This window comes from Leptopilina heterotoma, unplaced genomic scaffold (assembly GCF_015476425.1).
Source record: "Leptopilina heterotoma isolate Lh14 unplaced genomic scaffold, ASM1547642v1 Lhet_92, whole genome shotgun sequence".
Lineage (NCBI taxonomy): Eukaryota > Metazoa > Arthropoda > Insecta > Hymenoptera > Figitidae > Leptopilina > Leptopilina heterotoma.
In genome coordinates, this window is record NW_025111199.1 from 1,000,158 (window position 1) to 1,027,540 (window position 27,383).

At 31.0% G+C, this 27,383-nt stretch overlaps 1 protein-coding gene across 4 annotated transcripts in view; it reads right to left on the reverse strand.

Annotated features, from left to right (window-relative positions):
* Positions 1 to 3,704: 3,704 nt before the first annotated feature.
* Positions 3,705 to 27,383, reverse strand: part of LOC122512040 (potassium voltage-gated channel protein Shab) — a 77,367-nt gene continuing 53,688 nt past the window's right edge. For 3 of the 4 annotated variants that reach the window (XM_043627655.1, XM_043627654.1, XM_043627657.1), the window contains 5 exons: positions 18,523 to 18,609; positions 13,447 to 13,932; positions 12,932 to 13,148; positions 6,903 to 7,304; positions 3,705 to 4,660 (listed from right to left, as the gene is read on the reverse strand). In XM_043627655.1, coding sequence (XP_043483590.1) covers positions 4,398 to 4,660; positions 6,903 to 7,304; positions 12,932 to 13,148; positions 13,447 to 13,932; positions 18,523 to 18,609 — 1,455 coding nt within the window. In that variant the 3' untranslated portion in view covers positions 3,705 to 4,397. The remainder of the gene's footprint in view (positions 4,661 to 6,902; positions 7,305 to 12,931; positions 13,149 to 13,446; positions 13,933 to 18,522; positions 18,610 to 27,383) is intronic. The other variant, XM_043627656.1, reaches the window with a different exon arrangement.

Sequence of the window (27,383 nt, forward strand, 5' to 3'; positions counted from 1 at the left end):
CGCGTCTGCTTCTGTTCTGACAGTGTTTACCTCTATATCTTTCGCGTGATTTATCGTGATTTCGTAAAACGATTTTTTATCATTACTCCCCAGTTGGGCACAAAGACGAAAAACGTTCTTTAAACGTCTGTAGAACGTTTAATGTCTGCCAATTTATGTTTTAAGAACGTCCGACTGTTCCAAAAATGTTTCGGAACATTCGGATGTTCTTTGAACGTAAATTGTCAGACATTAAACGTTCTACAGACGTTTAAAGAACGTTTTTTGTCTTTGTGCCCACTGGGTCGCGTCTATTTTTTGTACATAAAATGGAGTTCTTACATACATCAAAATTGCTGGTTTCTCGGAACCTCTGGAAATATAGATAGTCCATGTTTTAGAAAGTAAACTATTTAATTATATTAGTCAATTCTTTCAGACTTTTTTGGTTAGGTTTCAATATAAATCGTCGAAATTTTTACGCACGAGGTGACAACATTTTTACTATTTTAATCGCACAGTGTGTTTGAAAATTTACCTTTGCAATAATTTGTGTATTTAAATTTATTTTCATTTGAATGTCATAAATAATTAAAAATAAATAGTTTTTGACAAGTGTATAAAATTGTGTACTCGAAATGTATCAAACATCATCTGATTAAGTATTGTATTTTGACTCGAAAATCTAGTGTCTATTAAAAAATTAAAATACCAAGTCGTGTTTAGTGTAGTGGTTATCGTTCCGGGTTTCAAAGTGCGTATTCGTTAGGTTCAGGTGTTCGCGTTCTTCCTGCGTCAAATACTTATTTCATAAGTTTAAATTAATTCTAAGGTATATAAATACAAAGTCAAATATAAATATGTTCAAATACAATAATTAATTTTTTTCTTTTTTCTATTAATTAGTTTTTCTCTTTTATTTGCTAATAAGAATTTGATTAGCAACTTCAAATAATTATGATACACAGTGTAAATCTAATATTATTCTCCTAGTCAATTTGACTATTTTTTCCTGATTACATCGACTAATTTTCCTGGTCACTTTAACTATGCTTGAATCTTATATTACTTTGACCAGGATTCTATAGTTGGCTCCTCTCGTAACTAGGAAACCTAGTCAATTCCTGGTATACGGGTCCTAGGCATTTTTTTCGGTGTACGACTACCACTGTTACAATTTTTGGTGTTTTACCTTGAAGGGTAGTATGATAGAAGAAATCAAGTGACAATTTCATGATTTTAGAGGAAACACAAATAATACATTTGAAAACTGTTTTGGTAATTTAAGAATAATCTAAAAAAAACGTTTCAAGATATTATTTCGCTTCATCAGTAAAAATACAATTTATGAAGATAAACTTACATATCAGTAAGAAAAATAAGTAAATGTAAAAATGTTTATGTTACATCAAATGCGCATATATTCTATTAAAATTAATTGTAAAAAATATACAGTTTAAAGGAAAACTGAAAATTATTTTGGTAATATTGAATTGACTAATTGAATGTAAAAATAAAACAATTTAATAATAAAAATAAAAATAATTATCAACAGTTCTTGAGAAACATTTCTCAAACAACTCAGTGCAATCTCTAGATATGTCAATATCAATATTTCTTTGAAATAGTAAAATTCTTCACAGGATTTCAATTATATTTAATATTTACTATTTTAATGAAATTTCCCAAAAGAATTCAATTATTAAAAAAAATAATAAAATTTACTTAATTATAATAATTGTCTGTTGGATATGTAAAAATTTAAACTAGATTTTGCATCGCAAACATTGAGTAACAATTTTATTTTCACCAGTAACCTTCAAATATAAATTATTTTACAAGAAATTATACAAATAAAAATTGTTTCACAACGTCAAATAAAAATGATCTAGTACTACTATAAATCTGAATTCAGACAATTGAAACTTTTGATTTTGCTGAATTATCTTTGCCCTTAATTTATCAGAACATTTAACTAAATTCATTATTGGAGAAGAATGTTATTAACAAATTTCGTGTGTCTTGGTTTGTCATTTCGATTAACATTTAATGAATGAATAGCGTCGAAATACATAATTATTTCTTTTGCAGTAGCGATGATGTATATTTTTCCCCTGATTGTGAATTTGTACACTAGAGAAGAAAGGACTATAAACAAATAAATCCCGAAGTGAAGAGTGTTCTACTTGTTTCACATATCTTTCTTCGTTCAAAATATTCTAATTTTAATTGATTAGATTGCAAGTTTTGCTTAGAAGTTTACTGTATTTTGATTAATAAACTAAATTAATCTTCTAAAATTTTACTTTCTTTTTAAATGTGATAGTTTCTTTATGAAAAAACCATTTATAGAACACTCATTATTGCTTTCTCATAAAAAGAGTTTTATAATGATGACGTTTTAAAAAAAACCGATAATCGTTTAGTAAAAAAAGATTTATAAAACGCACATAAAAAAGTTCTTTTAAAGATCGTACTTTCAGTGTTCAAAAAGTCATGAAAAATGTAATATATTTTTCAAAATTCTTTTCTTCATTAAAATTCGGACTAGTATGAAACACCCACAAAAATTAATTACAAACTATTCTGGAATGTTGACAAGAAATAGTAACATACAAGCACATTCGCACATTATATCCTTGGAAAATTGTTTCTCACGTTATAATTTATTCATTCATGGTAAAAAATAGTATAAATTAATTTTAAACCTATTATATCGCCATTACTATAGAACTTTCACTATGAAAAAGCAAAGGCCTTTCTATCTGCAATAAATTAAACATTTCTTAATCTTAGTTAACATTTTTATCTTAAAAATTTTAAATCAATGAATTTGTAGTTCCATTGTAATTAAAAAATTTCAATATTTATATAAATCGGGGCAGTATTCTCGTAGTATTATCACTTCCAAAAGTAAATTTCAGTAGTGAACATAAGCATATTTCTCTACTTTCATGCGGTATTTTACATTTTATAAATTTTAAAAGTTGTATCACTTAAACGATTTTTAAATTTAAAAGCTTTTTATACCGAGTTAAAATTTTAGACTTTTTCTAAAAATTTTGAAAATAATATAAAATTGTACTGAAAAGTTAAAACTTCAATTCTGATTACTTTACAAGAAAACTCATATGGCAAGTAGAGTAACTCCGGAAGAATAGAACAACTTTTGTTATTGCTAATTTAATTAAAATACAAAAGTGTGTGACACCAGTTTGATTTTTTATATTCTTTCATTTTAAGAATGTTTTTAGACAAAGCATATCACTACAATGTTTTAACTCTTCAAGTGAGATAAAGCACATGTACGCTAAATAATATCTGACTTTTTCAGATTGTAAATTCCTTAAGGGGTTACATGGGTCAAAACGACCTGAAAACGTATGTTTTTTTAATAATTTTTTTTCATAAAATAAATAAATTTTTTTATTTGAACACTTTGGTATCTGAAAGTACACTATTAAATGAGAAAGATATTAAATTTTTTATAAAAAATATTAAAAATCAGGCCCGTAGCAACAGTTTTTCGGGCCCCTTTAAAAAAATTGCTTTTGCGGTGGTCAAGATATCTTTTGACTGCTTTATCTAAAATCAAAATACAAAAATTTTTCTGTTAGTGGGCGAATATATCTCGTGATTGAACGAAGGGTTTACAAAGAAATTGAAATTTGGATGTTTGACAGTGTCTTTTATCAAAAGTTAAAATTTTTAGAACCATTAAGACCATGTAAAATCGGTTCTAATCAACAAAAAAAATATTCCTTCGTTCAATCACGAGCTATACTCATCCACTAACAGAAAATATTTGGTTTTTTTATTTTAAATGAACCGGTCAGAAGATATCGTGACCACCGCTTTTTTGGAAGGGTTCTCAAAGAACCTGTAGGTACGGCCCTGATTTTAAATATCTTTTAACGAAATTTTTACAAGTTACTCTTTTAATAGTGTACTTAAAGATATAAAAACACTTAAATAAAAAAATGTATTTATTTTATGAAAAAAAAAAATTAAACAATCATACATTGTCCGGACGTTTTGACCCATGTAACCCCTTAACTATATTCAACTGAATTTGAAACTTATGTGACGACAATATGTGTGAAAAATCACTCATGTTGTTTCATGGTGTATGATTTCATCTATTGACAACGGTGCAATTAACTTCTTTCTGTGTAATAATCACTTGCATACATTAGTTAATACATTTTATAATAAAACTGTCTTGAAAATAGGTTCAATCTTCACCGGAATTACTCTACTATATAAAAGAGATGTTAAAATATGTAATTTTTAAATATTTTATACTTTAAATCATGGAAGTACTTTTAAAAATGAATTTTAATTCTGAAGAATAAAAACTTCATTATTATTCGATTTTATTAGTCAATAGATTGTATGATGTTCGACCCATCCTTATGTTACGAGAAGCGATATTCTGGAGGAAGACAATTAGAGTCTGAACTTTCGTAAGCTGCCGTACTGTGCAAACAGGATTTGCTGGATGAACTGTTCCTTTTATCAGCATTCAATCCTTTTTTCTCACTCTTGCGAGGACGTAGTGTACTCTTGAGGACGAAACGCTTGTCTTTTCCTACTTCTACTAAGCAATTTGTATTCTGTAGCTGCTCTTCACTTTTAGTTGTATTTTCTTCAGAACCTTCACTTCCAGTCTGCATTTCTCCTGTAAAATTAGAAACATATTTGTATAGAAATATAAAACAATATTAATATGATGTTTAGAAAATTAACATTGGTTTTTAATTCGTATGTGTCTCAAGCTTCCAAAACGAGAAAAATCGAGAGTTCGGAAATCGAACTAGACCGAATGTCTGGGTAGAAGTCTACCCGGAAAAGGTCCCCGCATAAATAAACGGATCGTCGCGGGTGCTTTCACGAGTTTTGTAACATTGTGTTGGAGAGATTTTCCTCTCATTAAAACAAGTGAAAGTAACATCATTAGATCGTGTTGTTAAGAAAGCGCAGAAAGGAAAACGAAGTTCTAGCAGTCCAAAAGGAACAGCCTAAATAAAAAACAGGAAGCTTATCCTAAGAAAATGGATGTCGATGCTACTGAGGCACCAAAGCAACCACTATCAAAAATTATGAATCACACAAAGGTTGTAGAAACAAGAGCTACGGAAGAGGGAGATCTATTGATTAATATCCAATGCTTCTACTGCTCAGGTTGTCAAGGTGGTCGGAAGCGTGGGTTAGGTGCAGTCGGTGGATCGAATTCTTTAGATCCGCGACAGGGTTTGCCTTATCCAGGAAGAAACCCTCAGAGAGTCAAGACGCAGGCTGGTGATGGTTCTATGACCCAACCAACGAGGAATGAAGCTCGTGGCTGTAGTCACTAGCTCAGAGGAAGCGGAAAGGCTGGAAACGTTAGGGCACATTAAAATTGGTTTTATGTATTGTACAATTCGGAAAAGAGTCCAGGTAGTTCATTGTCATTAACCTCTTGGATTCGGACATATGGGAAATAATTGAAAAATTGCGGACCAGACGACTGCGTGCACTTTAAGTGCGGAGAAGTAGATTATAAATTCGCAGTTAGTAAAATGAGCTAAAACTGCTTTTTTCATGCAAAGAAAAGTTCGGTGTTTTTATAGGTGTTGTCAGAAGTGCAGCATGTAGAGTCTTCAGGTGAGCCCTCGAGGAGGCGAAGGAGACTCTCGCTAGGACCAAAAACAAATAGATAGGTCAAGGCAAATTAGTAACGGAATAGATTGCGTAAGCGAAATCCCATTGACTTTTTCCTACGAAGTGGATTATGATAATAAATAATAATATAATAATAAGCAGTTTGTAATTATTGAAGCATTTTGTATTCTGTAGCTGCTCTTCACTTTTAATTCTTCACTTCATAGTGCCAAAGTGGTTGACGTATACCTATATGAATTGTTATGAATCAAATTAGAAAAAGGAATAAATTTGTATAATTTATAGACATAAAATTTTATTTTCTATTATCTCGGGAAAAGAATCATATGAGATTTCAGTCACTTTAGTTTTGGAAGCTTGAAACACAAACGAATCAAGAACCAAGCTTAATTTTTGTCGCCCTTTTCATCACAAAAATGACCACTCTAAGCTCAGTGTGAGTATGGTATTTTTTATAAAAGAAAAATGTATCTTTTATGGTCAAAACTATTTTACATTGAAATGCTTGGTGTATCAGAAAAATATTTGTAGCGATCTCCTATTGGAAAAAATATTCTAAATAGGACTGTAAATAGGATCGTAATTATAACTAATTACGTTCCTCATAAGGATAGTGTAATTAAAACAGCATTAATAATTTAAACGTAATATTATGGTGAAAAATATTGTTTAATAAATTGAATTATAAATATAAACGTAGGTACAACTATAAATGTGATTTTTACGCCTTAACTGCTGTTTCAAACACTCTACCCTCATTAAGATCGTAATTATACGGTTATATTAACAGTTCAATTTGCTGTCTTACTTACACTGAAAGACCTTTGGGTCAGCAGCATACTTTCGATAGGCTGCTACTGACCATTTTGGTGGTACGCTACAGGATTATACTTTTGGGTTGCTGCGGTACAATTTTGGGTGCGTGACAGTCCAAAAGTTGTTTAGCTGCAAACCAAAGGCGGCATCCCCACTACTTCGGTGAGCTGCTTACCAATATTTTGGACAGTCACGCGCCCAAAATTGGACCGCAGCGCACCAAAATCATAGTAGAGCTGTTGTCACATACGTTGTTCCGCTACAGTCCCAAAGGTCTCTCAGTGTACAATCCCATTTAGATTTGTATTTTTAATTGTATTTACATTCTGCGTTCGATCGCCTTTAATAAGGAAAGCAGCAAAAATTTCCTTTAACACATATAAAGAGAAGATAATGTTTAAAGATAATGTAAAAAAAAGTTTAGCAAAAACAAATAATTTTACCTTGAGTTGTCTGATCGAGTAAAGGTTTATGTAACTTGGATGGGTAATTTTTTTCATTATTCAAATTTAATGGGCAATGTTGTCTGGCATTATTGTTAGTTCGAAATATGGACTCAATAACTTGTCTGGATAGAAGTGGTGACACAGGATGTTCCAAACGTGTTCCGTAAACATTTCGTAAAGTATTGCTAGTAATTTTTCCGTTGTCATACATTGTTGTGATTGATGAATTGTCAACAATTAGTTTCTCAGTGTCAGAGTCTCCAATATCGCTGTAATAGTTACTGCTGCTTTCTGATTTCTTTAAAATAGATTTTGATTTACGTTGTCGCTCTAAAATTGGTGTTGCCTCGCTATCAATTGAATCGACCGACAGTGACAGCTTACTTCCAGTAGTCGATCCTGAAATTTTCACTTTTCAATACTATATTTCATAGATCACTAATATTTCGCTACGTGATTTTCAGTATGCGGTGAGCTGGCGACTATGCTCTAATTCCTTCCAACATTTTATTATTAGTAAATTGATTACATTTTCTCTTTCACCTTTAAATTAAAAGCGATATACAATATTTAAGTAAAATGAAGAAAGACATTTTATTTCAAATAAAATTTCTTAAATTTTTAAGTAGTTAAACATCAGTAAACAGACGACATATTTAAAATAAAAAAGTAAAACTCCCATATAACTTCCAGGAGAATTCAGAACCTGATATAAGAACGATGAGTTTGGGTGTAACTAAGATTTTTTATATTAGTTTTATATTAATTCGGACAGTTTTAATTTTGAAAATCTTCCTTAAGCTTCGCAATAAGCGATCCAAAAGCCAGCGACCATAAGATAACAGCAAATTTAAACTACGTCTTGAGATTTTGGACTTGTTTTTTCATCTGTCCCATTGTGAGATGGCATTTATTTTTCCTGATAATTCAGAGAAACCTTCTTAGTCCAAACATATTTTTGAAAGGCATTTGAATATAAATTATAGATACGATAGAGAAAGTGCAGAAGTTTTTAATACATTGACATCGCATAAAGATGTTTCGCATTTAGCAAGGGATCATAAAAGAATTTTAAGAAATGAAACCTACTGCAGCAAGTAATAATGTCAAGTCAGATTTGACGAACACGAAAAGTTAATTTAAAAGTTCAGCTCTTTTGAGATATTTTTAGTAATTAAAATAAATATCACGTTCTTATTAACTGTTAAAATAAAATGTCTTTCTATGTAAATATAATCAATTTCTTGTTAAACAAATTAAAAAAACTAATGGTGCGATATGGTACAAGTTATCCTGTTCAACATTAAAATTTAAGATCTATCATTTTCAAATATATCTTTATGGTAAAAGAATGAAAATATTTCAGTGAGAGTTCCCTGCGAATTTTTTCAACTGGGCTACTGGCCAAAACTGTAAACTCTACCATCATCTCATAACGTCCAGATATTCCTGATATACTCTTTAGATATTTAAACCATGAGTGGTTAAAGAAAATTCTTTGAAAGTTCATACATTACTCTGAATATCTATTTAAGGGTGAAAAGTACAGTAATTTCCTGAGGTTAAGATCTAATTTTTCTTAATAATAATTATTGAATTTTCAATAATAGTTTACATTTCCCTTTACTAATACATATTCAAATTGGTTTATGTTTATTGTTAATTCTATGATAAAGCACGATTAATATAATAAATTGATGTTATTTAGTAAATGATAGTAAAAATGATAGTAAAAATTTACATAAGTTTAAAAAGATATATGTATAAAACATTAGATACTTTTAAAAAGAAGTCAATTAAATTGTAATCAATTTACTATATAGGTTGTCGTATAGGTGCAAAGCCTGGAAAAGCGTGAAAATGATGATTAGAAATTAAAATATTTTCATCAGAGAATCAAATCTAAATGAGGTAACGTTTTATATAATCTTCTGTATAAAAAATTTCTGGAATAGAAAAATTGTACCAACTTTGTTGCATATGATTCGTACACCATTAATTTATAAAAATGCATTGAGCAACAACTCAATAAGTAAATAGTGTTACTAAATTCTTCGCTACTATAAATAGTGGCCTTGTGAATAGAGACACTACTTTTTGGTAGAGGAAGATTCTTAATAATAAAAGAAGGTCCTCGGAATCTAATTTTTCCCTATCACTGATATGAATCTTTTCATTCTGTATATATAATTTTTTTAACTTTTAAATCATTAAATAACTTAACTTAAATTACAGAATAAAATAAAACTAATAATAAAATTCAATGTAATGTAAATTTTTCAACCAAATACATATAATTTTGGTGTTTTAGAAATCTTGGTGAATATTTTTACTAATCTATTATACAAGTATTTAAAATTTCAATGTTTTCTTTTACAAAAACAGAAAAAGGTGCTTCTTGTAATTATTATTATCTGATTCTCAGATAAGTACGTCAGGGTTTAAACAAATTTTTAAATTGCCAAAACAGCCGTTTTCGATCATTAGGTATCAGATTAAAATACAAAGTAATAGATCCTAAAAGAGTCACCTCTTCCTTTATTGTAATAAAAACCATTGAAATTTTGAAGGTTACTTTTACTATTGCTTTATAGATTTTATCTGAATCTATGTAAAATTAAAAAAATGCGCAACATTAATTCATATAAATATCAAAATTGTTCATTCAGACTTGTCTGTTTCTTTGTAAATTTGTAATTGTTTCCTTAAAAGTTAATTAATAAACTTTAATAAAAATTGTTACATTTTTTTGATTCAGCTTATCACAATACAAACTTTTATACATAAAAATAGATTCAGCTTTAAACAGAGATAAACCCTAAATTTGTCATTTTTATTATTTTCTTTAAATGAAATAAACTTTAAATAAATTAAAATCATCTGAATTCTGTTAACTATATTTATTATAATCAACCTGTAAAAATACGTAAATATATCACATTTTTTTCCTTCTAGGTTAAAAATTTACAACTTGATATAACCTTCATAGCATCCGAATATTAAGAATATATCGTATGAATGTCCTAGAAAAATTAGGATATTCCTAGGGTATCCCACGGGGGTCCATGATCATCCCTGAGACATCTTAAGAATATCCTAATTTCCCTGGACCAATGGTTATTCCTTGAAGATCCATTGAACATCCTGAATATCCGGATGCTGTTTGGGAATATTTTCCTCCTCAAAAATGATATGATTATAAATCCAAATCATGTACACTTTATTTTTCTGCAATCTTTACTTTAATATACGCCAGTATGCCAAAATTTTAATATTCTATGTTTAATAGTTTGATAATTAATAAAAAAATTTAAAAAATTAATAATTTTTCTTGCGAAACAAATTTTTGATTTTAATGTTTTTTAAAATAAAAATGAAAACAAATTTGTTGGTAAAGCTATTACCATCAGCTATTACCATCATATACCCTATACCCGCCGATGTTGTTCATTGCCAAACATCATGGATGTCATCGATATGTTGGGCAGTGCTTGGGGGAAGAAGTAGAAGAGGAAGTTCATCCAGCATCTTGAATGTTAGTAGCACTAAAAGTGCTTTTAGTCTGATGCCTTTAGAGTTATATGAGGAGGCTATCAACGAAGAGCGTGAGAAGTGCAAAGCATTGAGAGCGGAGGAAGCTAAAATGCTTCTTCAATTAGAGGACAAACTGCCCAAAATGTTAAAGTCTTGTGAAGTTCAACAAACGTCAACCGAACGATTCTTTGCGTGCTCGCATAGAAGCACGAAAAAGGAATAGAAGCCCTGCTAGTCTAGAAGTTGGAAAATGGACAGACAAGAAAAAAAAGAAAGAGGAGACACCTTCTAAAAATAAGTGCACTCGGGTTTTAAAGGAACCGTATTGTAAACAGTTAAAGATTGAATCTGGGACGAAAAGATCAACGGTTTTTATCAAGATCTCAGAAGGAAAGTGGGGGAAAGGCCTACAAGAAAGGGAGTCCTTTTAATACAAATCAGAGGAGACTCCAATAAAGACGGTTTCACCACTGAGGTCACCGAAGTGGTTGCAAGCATGGGGAAGGTAGTCAGTGGATTTTTTCGAGTAGTAATGAAATAACAGAAGGGTAGGAGATTGAGATTGGGAAGAGTAGTTGCACTCTTTGTGGACTCCAAGACACCTTTTTTCTCAAGGAATAGAAGAATTTTCTGGATAACATGTAACGAAGTGAATCATTACTTACTTTGAATAATCTGTCATGTTCGTCTGTCTCTAGCTTACAATAGGCCAGTCTCTTTTCTTGCCAATTCTCTTGTACCTTTCTTTCGTATTAGCGTGTCAGGAGCTGTGACTTTCGTGAAATCTGAATTTTAATGATTTTGCGAATGATTAATTATCAGCAAACTCAATATGGTCAGTACTGTTCCATGGAAATATGGAAGAAGAGTTTTTCTGTTTAAGAAGGAAAAATAAGGAAACAGATTGATAATGAGTAAGTCTTCGGGGACAAGCAGGTGGACCGACATTACTTGCGGAGCTTCGAGAAGTCGTGAAGCGATTTGGCGAGTATCATGTTCGAAACATTTTGAGAGAGTTTTATAAATTAATTTGTAGATTATCTCTTAATTATTTTGAGATTGAGTTTTATTAATAAATTGTTGTTTTTGTTAAATCGTGTTTTAATGAGTTTGATGAAAGGTGGTTTAAAAGGATTATAGAGTTTTATATGGAGACGAGGGAAAGGGTTAAGATTAGAAAGAGCTGAAGGAGGTGTTCTGGTTAGAGAGAGTTGAAAGATAAGGATACCCATTTACTCCGATTTTATTCAAACTAGGGTAATGTCACCTTGATTGGACCGCCTAAACCTTTTTTCGAAAAAATTCTTTATGAAAGAAAACGTATTTACGTTTATCGCGGAAATTAATTTCTTACTGCTTCCAAGTGCGGAGCTGCTATTCGCACTATTTATTTCACGTTTCCGCTGTTAGATCACTTAAAAATTCAAGTGGTCCACTCAAGGTGACATCATCCTACTAATAGCGGATATGTAAAAAGAAATTGGCTGGAAAGTTTAATAGGGGGTAAGTTTGGATAAAAAAAGGGTGTATTCTTTAACATATGTGAGTGACGTTGTATTGACAGCTAAAAAAGAGATTAGAATGAAATTGTTATAAAAAGTGTTTGAAAAGTATTAAGGAGAGAAAGATTTGTATCTGAGTGGGTAGAAAGCAAAAGTAGTGATATTTAGAAAGATAAAAAAACAAAAATGGTAAGAGCAGGAAAAGAAGTAGGGTTAGTGTAGAGAGTATCAGAATAAAAAAAATTTTAAATGATTGTAGAAGGAGAGTGTAGTTGTTCAACATCATGTTGAGTTATGGAATGATAGTATGGAGGGAAGAAGGTGAAGAAGATAGAGATAGAGATGTGGAGCATATCTTTTAAAAAGTAAGATAGGTGTTGCATATGAACAGTCAGTAAAAAAAGTTAAATAAAAGAATTGAAAAGAAAAAACTTCTGATTGTTTGAGACGCTCTGGATTTATTCGAGATATTCGAGGACATTTCAAAGATAAAATGCCTTCTCCTATTCAGCCTTCTTCATTTAAATGTGAGTTTTGAAAACATTTCTTTCCTCGATTAGTACAAGGTGGAGCTTAATGACCTAGATGTCACTAAATTTATTAAATACGGCTACCTATTCTGTAGCGAAAGTCTGTTGAGCGTTTAAAAAATTGTCTTTATTTCTTTCTTAATTTTCATGTATAAATTTAATTAAAATATATACAAACAATAATTTCAATGAATGCTTAAAGTAAGGAAAATAAGGTTTTAAAATATGAAGACTAGAATAATATTTTCTCTGCTTAAAACGCAGAACTTTATTACTATTTCTAGTATTTTTTATACGTTTGAACTATGTGGAACAGAGGGATTGGCGAAAGAAAAATATTTCTTAATGAATTCACCCCAATAGTGTGTACATAGTACGTATAATAGAACTAATTATATAATGTGAAAAATAGTGAAGACAACGTGTGCGGCATTTTTTTTGGAATTTACCACCTAATTACCAGTATTTTGCTTGGAATCACTAATAGTTCCAAATAGATGGTGATTAATAATCCTCGTTGCTGAAGCAATATGACTGTTCACTGATGGCGATGGTCTTCCTCCTTTTAAACCATTATGGTGGTTATTGTTATCTTCTTTTACATCTTCCTTTATCGGTGAACTTATACAATCTAAGAGATCTTGGTTGTTAGGCAACTGAGCGCGTGGTTTAATATACTGAAATAAGAAGTATATACATTAAAGGTATGGATTAACCGAAACTTTTAAATAATTAGAAGACAAACGGATATTTCAGGATATCATATGAACGTCCTAGCCGTATCCAAAAATTAGGATATTTTTAGAATAATAATAAGATATCTATTTAAAATGCCGTTATTAATGAAAAGTTTTCTAAGCCTATTAATTCAAAATTGATATCTGTTTTTGGGATATCCTGAAATATCCGTAGCTGTTAGGGAAAATAAAAATTAGTTCAGAATTTTATGTACTTTCCCATAAAAAATATAAATACCTGTTGAGTGCGAGTTTTCCTATGTTTTGGAATTGATTCATTTATGTTTAATTTACTGCTTTTATTTAATAAATTAATATCTTTGAGCGATTCTGTACTCGGTGATATATTTAGAGTAAAATGCGCTACTCCACCAGACACAGACTTTTTTACTGTCATATTGCTACATTTATCTGTACCTTCTAGTGGATTAACATATAAATTACTATCTGCATCTTCGGTTAAATCGCTTTGGGAATAAAATGGATGAGTCTGGCAGCTAGCATACGTATCAGAACTATCCACACTGCCACGTTCGTTGTAATTATTTTTACTAACGCATACATTTGATTCTAATATCGGGACTGGAGACAGTTGTAAATCATCAAAACAGGTATTTTCCAAACTACTACCTCTCAATGATTTTAATTCTTGACAAATTGAAGTTTTGAAATCACTCGTCGCTAGAGGCATAATATCTTCTGCATCTCGATATTCTTTATATTCCTAGAAAAAACCATAATTGCTTTTATTACACAATGCATAAAAACACTTATAATACATTTACTTTCCACAGATCTTAACAAAAAATATACATTTTTTCCGTGCGTTAAAATTACTAGATTAGGCTCCATCTTCTTTTAAATTATTATCAAATTAAAATTTAACTGTTTCATAGGAAATAGAGAAATTGTAAAATATACAATCAAATTCCTAAGTCGGCAAAGACTGTCGAAATATAATTTTCATAGTTAACCTATTCATCAACGCAACTAGAAACTTATAAATATTTCCACAAGTATAAAAAAACTAAGTTATCATTTAAGTTGAAATGCATGTCAGGTTGTTCAAATGGTAGTATTTGTTTTTACTAATTGGAAAATATTCATAGTCCTCTTCTTCTATAACATCTTCAAGACACTATATTCATAATAATAATAAAATTATTCATAAAAATAATAATCAAGGTCGCGTGATATTATTTCAAAGCAAATATAAGTACTTTTATTCGTAGTTAACCATAAATCGCAATTTTTTAGTTGCCATTGGTTAATATGGTTAAGAAGGCTTTTCAAAGCGATGATTAAAATACGAAAAACCATAGAAGTATGTAAGCTGTTAGACAACAAGAAATTGAAAAATTAAAGCCTCTAAAAACAATTATGAACTTGAGCCAAGAAGTTCAAGCTATAAAAAAAGTCATGAAAATTGAGAGAAAAAAGAGTTAATAGGGGATACGTTGTAAGACATACGCAGAAAAAATAATTCAGTGAATTTTACATAACTTTTCTAGACTAGAGTATGCAGGCATTTACAAAACTAATTTTCTATTCTTATAGATTTAAAGACTTGTTAAGAATGTTACTTATTCAGTATTATACAAGTTATGACCCAGTGGACAAAAAAATCATGTTTGTTTCGAAAACAACCTTAACGGGATCTCAAAGTCGTAGGAATTTTTAAACAGAGCTTTAATGGACAAATCCCGACGACTTTACCATCCACTTACATCAAATTTTATGTCTTATATATATATAGTTGAATTTATCACTTTGTCGAGATTTATATAGGTGAAAAAGTCATTCGTTCTATAATAACACAGTAAAATATTCGTACCGAAGAATTGTATTTGATCGTACGTGCGGACGGACGAATGTTACGTCGTCAACTAGTCTTTTGATTGGCAAAAAAATATTCGCAGTACAAGTAAAAGATATAATATAAATTAAGCTGCAAATAAATACATTCATAGATACATTCGGGTCCTTGGGATTAAAGAGAAGACAATGTCCGAAAGGGTAAACTATTAAATGCGAATAAAGAGAATCTTAATGAGTTTTGAGAAATTGAAAGTAAATTATTTAATTTATAAATTGTAATTATAATGAAAATATGTGCATGTATTATTGAAAAATATGCTTAAATGAATGAAATAGTAAAATTGAATATATATTAGAGTACAAAATTCTCGGATTTTTTTATTGTATTCTTTGCTGGAATAAGGATCTATGGCAAATCATAGTTGAAAATTGTGAGCAATTTACCTTTTTAATAAATCTATTATTGTAATTACCAAGGAGAAGAGAGTGAATTTTATATGTTCCTAAAAACTTCGGAATACGAGAGGTGGGTATAAACCTAAGTCTCTGAAGGGGGACTTCCACCACTTTCGCAAACGTCAAAATAAGTAAACGTTTTTTAGCTCTTAGGAAGATGAAGTAGAAGAGCTATTGATGATTTTTCTGTTGATGGTTAAGATGTTCCTGATTTAAGGAGCTTCTGTGCCCAAAAAGCCATAAATCACCCTTACTGGGTGGTTACTGAGTAAAAATTAATGTCAAAATGCACTAGACATATACTAATCATAAGACTCACTGGATGATTATTTTGTTTTAGTATCATATGAAAAGATTCTGGAAGGCAGAAAATTTGTAACCTTCAGTTTTGTCCTTAAATTTTTATCTTTCAAACCTGTTGTGAGAAGGGCTATCGTGCATACAACATTTAGAAATAAATCGCCTGTAAGATATAGAAACATATAGGTTCGACTTGAGTACTATTAATAATTATAGAAAAAAATTTAATTTACCACTCGAATATTTATATAACCAAATTATTTATTATCATCCTAATTATTATATATACCCAATATACCCCTTTTCATTTGGAGAAGTAACTTCATGGCCTTGTAATAATTACAGTTCAGGCCTGATTGCAAGTTTGCTGAGGTAACCTAGAGAGAACCCTGGTTTCAGTAAAAAGAACATGGAAAATGATTGGATTGAGGGCAGACACATGGGCTACGTATGAGAAGATTTTTGTTAGCCTTACGGAGAGTATTTTTTTACGCGGTTCAGGTTTGGGAACAGGATTGCACTAAAGAAATTAAAAAAATTCAATTGGCTTTTTTAAGAGACTTTTGTGGATTCCTATAAATACCCCGAACTATGCTGTACGTTTGGAGGTTAGACGATCACGTCTAGCTTGTAATGTCTTCTCACGAACACTATCTTGGCTAAATAAAATTAATAATATGGAGAATAACAGACTACCAAGACGTTGTTTGATGAGGTTATGAGGATGGATAGTTCGGGGGTTCTGGCACAGAATTAAATTGGTATGGTCAAATAAAAATTTTTTTACGAATATGAGATGACAGAAAAGTGAGAGTCATCGGATTTAGATATACTGTTACAAGATTATGATAATCTATAATTTTGAAGTACGTTAAAGTAAATTTATCTAAAGATTTAAGGGACAGTGCCAAATCTAAGAGCCTTGTAATGTGGCAGCATTCAGAGATGCACCCTGGTCCCCAGCCTTACCTTGTAAAGCGTTTAGACATTTATTTCAAGAGATTATTTGCTCAATTTCGATTAGCGAATAATCATAATCAAAAAATATTATTGTCAATTAATCGGGAAGTAATTTCAAAATCCTGGGTCGACTCATGCTGGTGCTTGGAGCGGGGTAGTATCTATCATTTTTTGGTCGAATGCGAAATTCATAATATTGTGAAATAAGAATTTTTTCCAGAAATTGTAAATTGAGACTCTGAAACAGCATTCTGGATGGAAATTATGGATGCGCAGTGTATTGGAACGATAAAAGTGTTTGTAAAAATGATTGAAAGGATGCTAAACCCCTAAACGGTTTTTGTTCGCAATCTGTACCTCTTCATATTTTTAATTATTGTATTATCAGATGTGTAATTGGCTTTTTTATTCTTTCTCTTTTTTCGTTTTTTGTATTATGTACTAAGCCGAACGGTTTGAAAAATAAAGAATATAATTAAAATAACAAATATATTTGGTTTTAGAAAAAAAGTGCTTCATACTTTAGGACCCGGAAAAACTCGTAAATGATTTAGATTTCGTGTTATAGAAATAATCGTAAAATCTAAATAGTATACATAACTAATTTGTATTAATATTTTACATCTTTTTATTGAAAATATATCATAAAATTATTTTTTGATTGATGATTACATAGTGGTGTGGTTGTCAGTGCCAGCTTTAAACTTGAAGTGGTACATTGGGTGGTATATACATAAGGTGCTTTAAACGAAAATGAAGTTAAAGAACTGCATTACTACCTGAAGACATATTTCCTGCTTAATTGTAAGCAAATGAGTGTTACTTGGGTTTTTTTAAATAAAAAACCGCAGCTATTTTTACACTCGTAGTAAAATGACTCGTTGTATGACTCACGGGCAGTTACTAGTATGAACGACAGTCGACACCTGATATGATGTCTAATGATGTAATCTTGACCTATATTGTAACCCACTAAATGTTACATTCTCCCACCCTCCTTAGAATTTCCTATACATAAACATCATGCCATCGACGACATGTCGTCTTTTTGCCTAGTTTCTATTAAGCATTATTGTTATATAGAATCGCGAACTGATCCTTTAATATTCAATTGTAACGAAAAGATCAGCCACTATCATAAGTGATAATGATCCCACAAAAATAATAAATATCAGACTTTACCATTCTGATTTATCAGGTATTTTCGCCTCTAATGAATCTTAAATAAATAATATTATAGCTTAGCATATAACAGTCAAATGAAAATAACTCTGACGAAGAAAACGAAGAAGTGTCGTATTGTTTGATTGGAATTGTTAGAAACGACAGGAACTGGAATGAATGTATAGAAAAGGTGACCAAATCAGTTATATCAAAGCAGTTACTAAAACTAACCCAAAAATAGAATTACAGCGGTACCGTCGCTGAATTCATACACTTGCTTCATATATTAGCGTCATTACCACACAACAGAGAGTTGTGCAAAATCCTTAATATAAAAAATTTTGCGAACTTTGTCCGAATTCAATGATGAAAAACCTTATACAGAAGAAGATTACAGTGCAGAAATTGTGCATAATTAAAAATGATATTTATACACTTACACATGAAAAATATTTTCCAGTATATGTTGAATAATCAATTCAACAATTAAATAGTTCATTTTTCGACACGGGGACATTATCCTTTAATGTAATAAAAAAAGCCAAAGAAATACATATCTATTTTATAATTTCTACTTTATATTTTTTTGAAATTAAATTACTATTGAAGTAAATACCTTCGTTGTACAAAAGCAACACTCGAATTCACTAGGCAGTTCATCGATTTTTGGGTCGACTTTTCTGTTATCTTTTCTCTCGTCATCCTACAAAACAATACATAAAGATATATTTATTTCTTGTAATAGATAAATAATTGCGTTTTATTATTATGACAGAATTATATAATTTAGTTAACAAAAGACACCTTATGAAAGACAACTAATGCACTTTGTGCGTTGATTAAAATATCTTATAGTTTCAGCTTAAATAATAGAAAAATTCTCCCAAATTAAAGATAAAGTAGTTTTACGAATATTTAATAAAAAATATTTTCAAAAATGCACTCTATCTACCTGTACAGGTGCATACTAAGTTCCCTCTTATAACCCAGCGGTCACTAAAGTGTCCATTATTGCCCTAGGTCAATAAGTGTACTTAATTGACCGCTCGCAAGTCATTAAAGTACTTATTATTACCTTAATGCAATAATGGACAATTTATTGACCAGCTGTGTTATATAGAGAAACTTAGCATGCACCGTCACAGGTAGTATAGAGTGACTATAATACGCCTTTGTTGCATAATTTACACTTAAAAGTATTTATATTATATTGATAACCCGATTCGGCATTTAAAAATGATTTCCAAACAAAAATAGTTTAAAAGTTTAGTCTATCATTTTAAAAAAATTGTTATTTTCTTGTACCTAAATTGTGTCTAATTTCTATTTTCTTTATTAACAAATAGAGGATTATACTGAATAGATTATACTAAATAGAGTGTCATCCTTAATTTTTTAAGGTACTACTACACTTTAGAATTTAAAAAAATTTTATTTTTTTTTATTGTATTTTTTAACTCCTTATGACTTCAAAAAACACCTCCTAAAGTATTTATAACCAATTGTAAAAAATAAAAGTAAATTTTTCAAAAAATATTCAATTAATGTAAAAAGTCATTGACAAATTAAGTAAGTCTTTAAGGGGATGGTGGGGTCCAGCTTTTTGTTACGACCAGTAGAAACATTAGTGCTAATGTATGTAACAGTGTCTGAAATAAAAAAAATGGTGGGGTTTCAATTTGCAAAAGAATTTTAGGTAATTTATGGATGGCCTCTAACGATATATATAAGTTTAAACGCGTTTTTCTCAAAATAACGTTTTCTCAAATTGCGGACAGTTTATCTCTGAATCTACTGAACCGATTTTAATAAATGATAACTCGTTTTGTTTGTTAGCATGTCCTGTGTGACAATTTACCAGAAAATGGTCAAAAAATTTTAAAAAAACATTTTTGCAGACTAGAAAAATACTGAAAAACATAGTGTATTTTGACAAAAATTATTGAAACATCTGCTATTTTCTTATTTTAGTCGATTTTTCATTATTGGTGGTAGATTTCTATGCAAGACACATTCCTTTTTAAAAAGCAATTTGGATTTTTTGTTTCCGATTTGTCAATCTTGAGATAAACTGTCCGCAATTGGACAACTAACTTTTTTGAGTTTCGATCTGAATGCTGCCTGCAGATTATGATATTAAATAAGAATTAAAAACAAACCATTATTTTTGTTCTCCAAATATGTACTAATATAGGCAAAAAAGTTTTTTAAATATTTATAATAAAAGACCTAAGAAATTTTTTTTTAAAATTTAGTCTTTTAAGAGCCTTCTAAAGTGTAGTAGTACCTTAATTGATTGTATCAAATAATGATGCAGCAAATTTGCAATGCTAAGTCCGTAAGTAAGTTTCCTCATTGTCAGTAAGTTTACAGCAGAGTAGTGCAAAGATCTGAAGTTTACATTGCATGTTTGCAGTGAAATTAAAAGTGTATAAAAATAATTAAATGGCAATTGCTGGCTACAACATCCTTTGGGTCGATAATAATCCTTTTTGTAAACTTGCTGTATATGTATATCTAAAAATATTGTTCTATATGCGCGTCTTAAATGCGACTAAAGGTTAGGCATTTCGCAAATATTCACGTACGTCCCACAATAAAATAATACATAGGGCAAATTTTTTTCTCTTTTTCATTAGGTTTGTCAAATCCAAGATGTTTCTGCCGTGTAGATGGATAATGTTATTTTTATTACCTTCTAAGTAAATTTTGCTTTCTATTTTTTTAAGCAAATTGTTATCCGGAAGTTTTTGGGATTGCTAATTACGAATCCAGTATTAGTTTTTAAAATTTCAAAATGTCGAATCCAATATGGAGACCAAGATTTTTAAAATCCAAAGAATTCAATTGAAACTCTTTTCTCGGAGGTTTTATTTATTAAATATAAGTTTTATTATCAAATATAAGTATAGAACTAAGTTTATTGATTAAATACCCAGTAAGAAACGAAAAATTGAAAAGTATTAAAAAGATTCTATTCTTTTGAATGCCATTTCTGTCCAATACTTTTCTATCCAGTGAGAGCAATATAAATAGTAACGATATCAATCCTCTTGAATACCCAGTAAGAAAGCAAAGATTAAGAAGCATTAAAAAAATTCTATCCTCTTGAATACCATTTCTGCCCTATGCTTCTGAATTCCGCGACAGTAGTATAATAATATAATACTAATATTGTTGACATATAGAATGTTCAATTACTTTCAAATAACTGCACTCATGAATTTATTTGCTATTTTAAAAAGGAATAATTATTAAATTATCAGTTAAGAGGGTTAAAAGTGTTTAAAGGTCTCTGAAATTTTTAGGTTATGATTTATTGTCTAACAGAATAACGGCCCTGACTCGTTTAAATGACGTTAAATTGGTAAACAATCAATTTTTCAGCAAGTTTTTCTTTGAACACAAACACTTTTTACAAAATCTGCCAATGTGTGTATCTTATAAATTACAAAAATCCAGAAGATTGCTTGAATGCATGCAGAAACGCGGTTCCAATGAAAAATTGAAAAGTGATATAATGACAGGCTGTAATAATTTCGGATGGGATTGGAAAGCATTCAGAAAAAAATTTTGTCTTTGTTAAAAATTACAAAAAGAATTGAATAGCATTCATTTTTAGACGAAACGTGGTCCTATCATGGTATAGAAAAGTATTGGACAGAAATGGCATTCAAAAGTATTGGATAATTTCTACTACACCATACAGAGTTTGAATTATTTCAATCCTTTTCAATTTTTCGTTTCTTACTGGGTATAAGCTTTAAAGTGAGTAAAATTTTCTAAATTTATCAGTGAATATTTGTTTACAGGGTCCAGAAAATCTATAAAAATTATTGTAATGCAATGTGAATAAAACGGGGAAGGGTTGTCAAGAAAAAATGGAAAATTAGTAACAAAGTGTATGTTGGTATAAGGAATAAACAATCTGCTTGACCAACTCTTTTGATAAACACTATAAACTGATTCGCACTTTTTCAAGATAAATCTACTGCACTGAGAAAACTGGATGATCAAATTCAGAGGTTCAAAAAGTGTATGTTTCCTTTGCTTATGAAGAGAGTTGAATAGTCCTTCTAAAATGAATTTTGAATTGATAAAAGAAATCTGGTTGCATATTCTCTTCCATTATATCTGAGGGTTAAAAGCTGCGCAGAAAATGTGAACGATCTGATGCACGCGAACATTACCAAGGTGAATTACCATAAGTCAATGATAATGAGGTTAGGTTATTGAAAATGTTTTTTCTTTTTTTTTGTCGTTTAATATATGAGTTAGTAAATAAAAAATATAATTCATCAATTAAAACAGTCCCCTTAATGTTTAAATAAATTAATTGATTCCTTTATAATTGATTAACATAAATATAATTAATAGTTGTTTATTTTGTGACGTTTAATGTATTTATTTTACGAGTTAAGTTGCCATATTTATTCATTCCGCACAGGATAAGGAAAGGATTTCTTAAGATTTCCCTCCAAGAGAAATAACTCAAATATCTGTAAATAGTGTATTTAAATATTTAAAGTGTTTTCCAATAGTAAACTCTCAAATATAAACGATTGGTCCCTCCAAATTTTTAGTCTAAACCTCCAATTTTCTTAGTGTGAAATTCTCATTCGTAACTAATCGAGACACGAAACTTAAACAATTTTGACTGACAGACCTAGCCAACGCGTTACTAAAGTGGCCTGACAGAATTCTTTATTTTCAATCATCCGACATAAAATTGAAAGCTCTATCCAACTTAGAACCTACAATATCCGATTTTTATGATAAAATTTAAATTGACAGTATGACTTATCAACGTGTTTAGCTGATCCACAATTTTCGATTAAGAGTTTTAAGTAATACCATTGTGTTTTTTAAATTTTGGCCACGATATTGAAACTGCTATTTTGAATTTATGAAAACGGACATCACATTCGTAATATGCGACCCCGAAAACCCCCTATAGTCTACAGAAAAATACTACTCTTCTCTAAAGACATCAACCGGACTTCTGATAAAGGTTGTTGAATATTAGGTGGCTCTGAATAGCACTAATTTGACGAGTTTTGCCCACATTCTATATAGTTCATGTCAATAATATCAACGGAATCCTGCTTCTCCATTGGCTGATTTTTTAGACAATATAGAAGGTAGGCAAACTTCGTGAAATTAGTGCCTTCAATGAGAGAAGGCATCGATGTACTCGAGTGTACAGGCACCTCGTTAATTAAACAACCATGGTTAGTAAGAGGTTGGACCGTAGCTTTGCAGGATTGGGTAGCGGTTGACTGACATCAACCTCTGTTCCAGAAGCCAAATGGATTCGTAATCCAAGATAACGGATTGGGCCAATAACTCTGCTTAGATCTATTATGGCAGACGAACTGACAAAACTCTGCATTTAACCTGGTGGATAGATGATGTAAAGAAATAGGACTATCCTTAAATTCAAGTAAAACGAAAGCTGTTCTAATGAGAAAAGTGTTAGAAGTTATTAGTAGAAAGTCCTGCAATTACTAGATAGAAGACTGATCTATGAAGCAATTCTGCTCCCTGGGTTGACCTATGCTTGTGTGTTTTGGTGAATTGAGTCGAATTAAAAACATTGAAAATTGGATTGGAGTATGTGAGGGAGATACTATTGAGGAGTATCACGAATACCGTGGATACAAAGTCCACGGCCGATCTTCATGATCTTTTGGGGAAGAGTCGATGCACCTTAAAATATAAGCCAATACTGGAAAAGCTGTCCTCAGAGAAGTAGGCTCTACACTGGAAAATATTTTGGGCAAGCGCTGCATTACCTACAGTGAAGCGGCGTTTCTATAGACTACACGCAGCAGCAGCTCATTCAATGGGTGCCAGCTACCCATGATGTTACAGGCACCACGCGCCCTTTTCCATATGGTCAGCTGATGCACATATAGTGCACACAGTCCAATAATAAGAGAGGACAGCTAAATACTGATTTTGTGAAGCGCGTTCACTAATCATGGGCATCAGCTGCTCTGGAATTGTATACTAGTTGCCCACATCATGCAAAAAGCAGTCGCCTTGATTTTTGTGCAGCGAGTCACCACTATTTTGTTATCATTAAATTAAAATTGAATTGAAATTCAAAGCTCGTTCAAATCCTACCGGTAATTTACCATGTGATTTAACTCAATAGTTTTCTACTTTAAGTAAATCACCTCACGCTAACTGACATTACGTCCCTTCGTTTGTAAGTCTGGTTTTATTTAATAATTCTTTTTTGAATAAAAATTTGTGACAAATGAATAAAGCTGGAAGACCCATCCATGATTCATGGTGAAAATTAAATTTTATTTTACAAAGGCAAAATGGGAAAGCCATGTCATTCTTAATGCACTAAAAATTTAATTCATGTCATAGTGAATTGGATTATACTGGTTAATTCTTCCACATTTTGCTTTAAATTTGATAAATTTATTATACTATTTGAATTTTACAGTTAAGAACGGTCAATATTTATGTTTTTGAAAGTCCGACATATTTGATAGGTAATTTTCCAGTTTTATACAGTTAATTACAGTAAATTACCTATTTAAGTAATTTACTGTCTAAAACATCAAGTTACGCTTAACATCGCAACCTTGTCCCAGACTCACTAAACGCAGAGTCTATAAAAATGTAATTCCTATAATCACCACCAGCCCTCATAACACACAGTTATTCAGAATGTCCTTAGGACATTCTGGGGATATCGACTTGTTGCGGCAGTTTGGATATCCCTGGAGTATCCTAGGGATGTCCATCGATATCCGGAAGATATCATAAGGATATCCAAACTGCCAAATAAATGCAAATAGATATCTCCGAATTGTTGTTTTCTGTCGATAACGGTCTTCTAAGTAGGCACAGGGTTAAACAATCGTATTACATATTCTTTTAGCTAATTTTAAATATTTTTAGATATTTAAATTTAACTAATTCACTGTCGAAAACCTCAAGTTACGCGTAACATCGCAACCCAGTCCTAGACTCACTAAACGCAGTAATTAAAATGATCCGTTTTTTAAAATAATTTTTAGTTATAGCCTATAAGTAAAGAACTAAAGAAGGTTAATATTTCTTTTAATAAACTATTGCACTTTGTAAAATTTTTATAAAAGGGCATTTAATTTTTTGATTTATTTCAAAGGCGCTTGTTAAATTTCATAAATGTACTCACTAAAATAATAGGGGAGAGTGGGGAGTTGTACAACGGGTTTTTGTTTTCGGGTCAAAAATAATATAAATTTTTTTTTTTAAATTCTGTCATATAGAACTTTTAGTACATTTATTAACTTATCTTTTGGCATGATTTATTCATTAAAATGCAAAACGGACTCAAAATTTTGCTTGTTTTTAAAAAACACTGGTTTTTGACCTTTCAGAAAAAGGTGGGGAGTTGTGCAACAGCGATAAAAATTTGAAGAATTCTTCCAAATTGGATTTATATTGGATCCATATCCATATATTCACTAACAGACTTTTGGGTCAGCCGCAGACTTTCGATAGGCTGCTACTGATTATTTTGGTGGTACGCTACAGGACTATACTTTTGGGTTGCTGCGATACAATTTTGGGCGCGTGACAGTCCAAAAGTTGTTCCGCTGCAAACCAAAGGCGGCATCCCCACTACTTTTGTGAGCTGCTCACCAACATTTTGGACTGTCACGCGCCCAAAATTGTATCGCAGCGCACTAAAAGCATAGTGGAGCTGCTATCTGATACGTTGTTCCGCTGCAGTCGAAAAGGTCTCTCAGTGTTATATTGAATAAATACCTTAGAACACAAACCAATACTAAAACCGAATTGACCGACAGATTAGCTCAGTCGGATAGGTAGGCACCTATCACCTATCACGTGAGATAATCTGAGCGGGAGGTTTGACGTCGAGGTATAATGATGTGCACTGTCGACTATTGTCCCGTACACACCATTAGAACTCGACTGTCGATAAACCGGTTGTACTCAGGAGAGGTTTTCTACAGTTTCCCTCTCCACTGACAAAAAAACCCATTAGACGGGTGGTCCAGGCAAATGCGAGTACTCCTAATTTTCAAGACGCTCTGTAGGCGCAAAAAATGTAGTTTTAAGTAATTTAAGCCTATTTGTAAGGAAAAATTTCTACTTTTGTAAAACACTTGTATAGCCAAGATTGTAGGCTTAATACGGGTGTATAAACAAATAAATAAAAAAATAAAAATAAATACTAAAACCGAATTAGATTTATTATTTTATTTTCGTGGTGGTACGATTTTAAATGGGCTGTATATGTGCCATGGACTGTCAAGGGGTTAAAAAAGAATATTTAAATTACATGCATAATTACACACGGAAAAAAAGGTCTGGATCCATAAAAATATTGTTGAGCAGAATATTGTTGTGTTATCCAATTCAATGGAAGAGACAACTTTCAGAATGGAAGCACATTCCATATTCAATGGATGAGGGAGCCATATTATATTGTTGAATCAAATATGGATGTGACATCCATAGGCATGGTTGGGCTTACAATTCATGCTATGGATTTTCACATATGGCTGTCTCATCCATATAAACTTTGGTTGGGAGATCCATAGTTAGTTCAAAATTTCGATACATGTTGCGCGCAATTCATTATCATGGCATCCATTTAAAAATGGTCGTCTCAATTTGTTCGTCGCGTCGGTTTCCTGTCACGTCTATATAATCGCGTTGTGAGTTTATTGTGTATAAATAGTGTTATAATTGTTCATTATTTATTATCGTTATTGTCTATTAGTGTTTATGTAAATTCATTTTCATGAAATATGTGTAGAGTATATAAGGAATATTATATGCTCAGATATTGTAGTTGTGTGTATAGTGTAGTGGATAGCGTTAGTGTTTAGTATGCGTTAGGTCTAGGGTTCGTGTCTCCCCCCATCGGTTAATAATTTATTTCGTTAATATGCGATTATTCAATAAGTGGTGTGAATAATTAACAAAAATGTGTATAAAATATCTCAAGTGACATTGAATTTAATTAATTGAGTGATTCCAATTTTTTGTTTCCCATTTCCATTACTATGGATCACCCAACCATAGATCTTTTGCTGCTCCAACAATATACAGCCAGCCATAGAATATGGATGCAGCAAGCTTAACTATGGATATCCCGTATTTTTCAATATAATATGGCTGTGATATCCATGTATCTGGATGTGCCAACTATTCCTTTTTCTCCGTGCATGTAATCTCACATTAAACATTCATTAATTAATTAATTTGGTATTAATCATTCATAATTAATACCAAAAGCTTACTAACCATTTTGATTACCTTTAAAAGCTTTGTGTTAATGTCTGAAACGCAAAATGTCAAAAAAACTTTTTGAAACACATTTTAACCCATTAAAGCCCACCAGGACGCAAAATGTACCATGATTTCACGACTCCTATTTTGTATGAAATAATTAGTTAAAAATTTTAGGAAATACCATTTCCGACGTAAAATTTA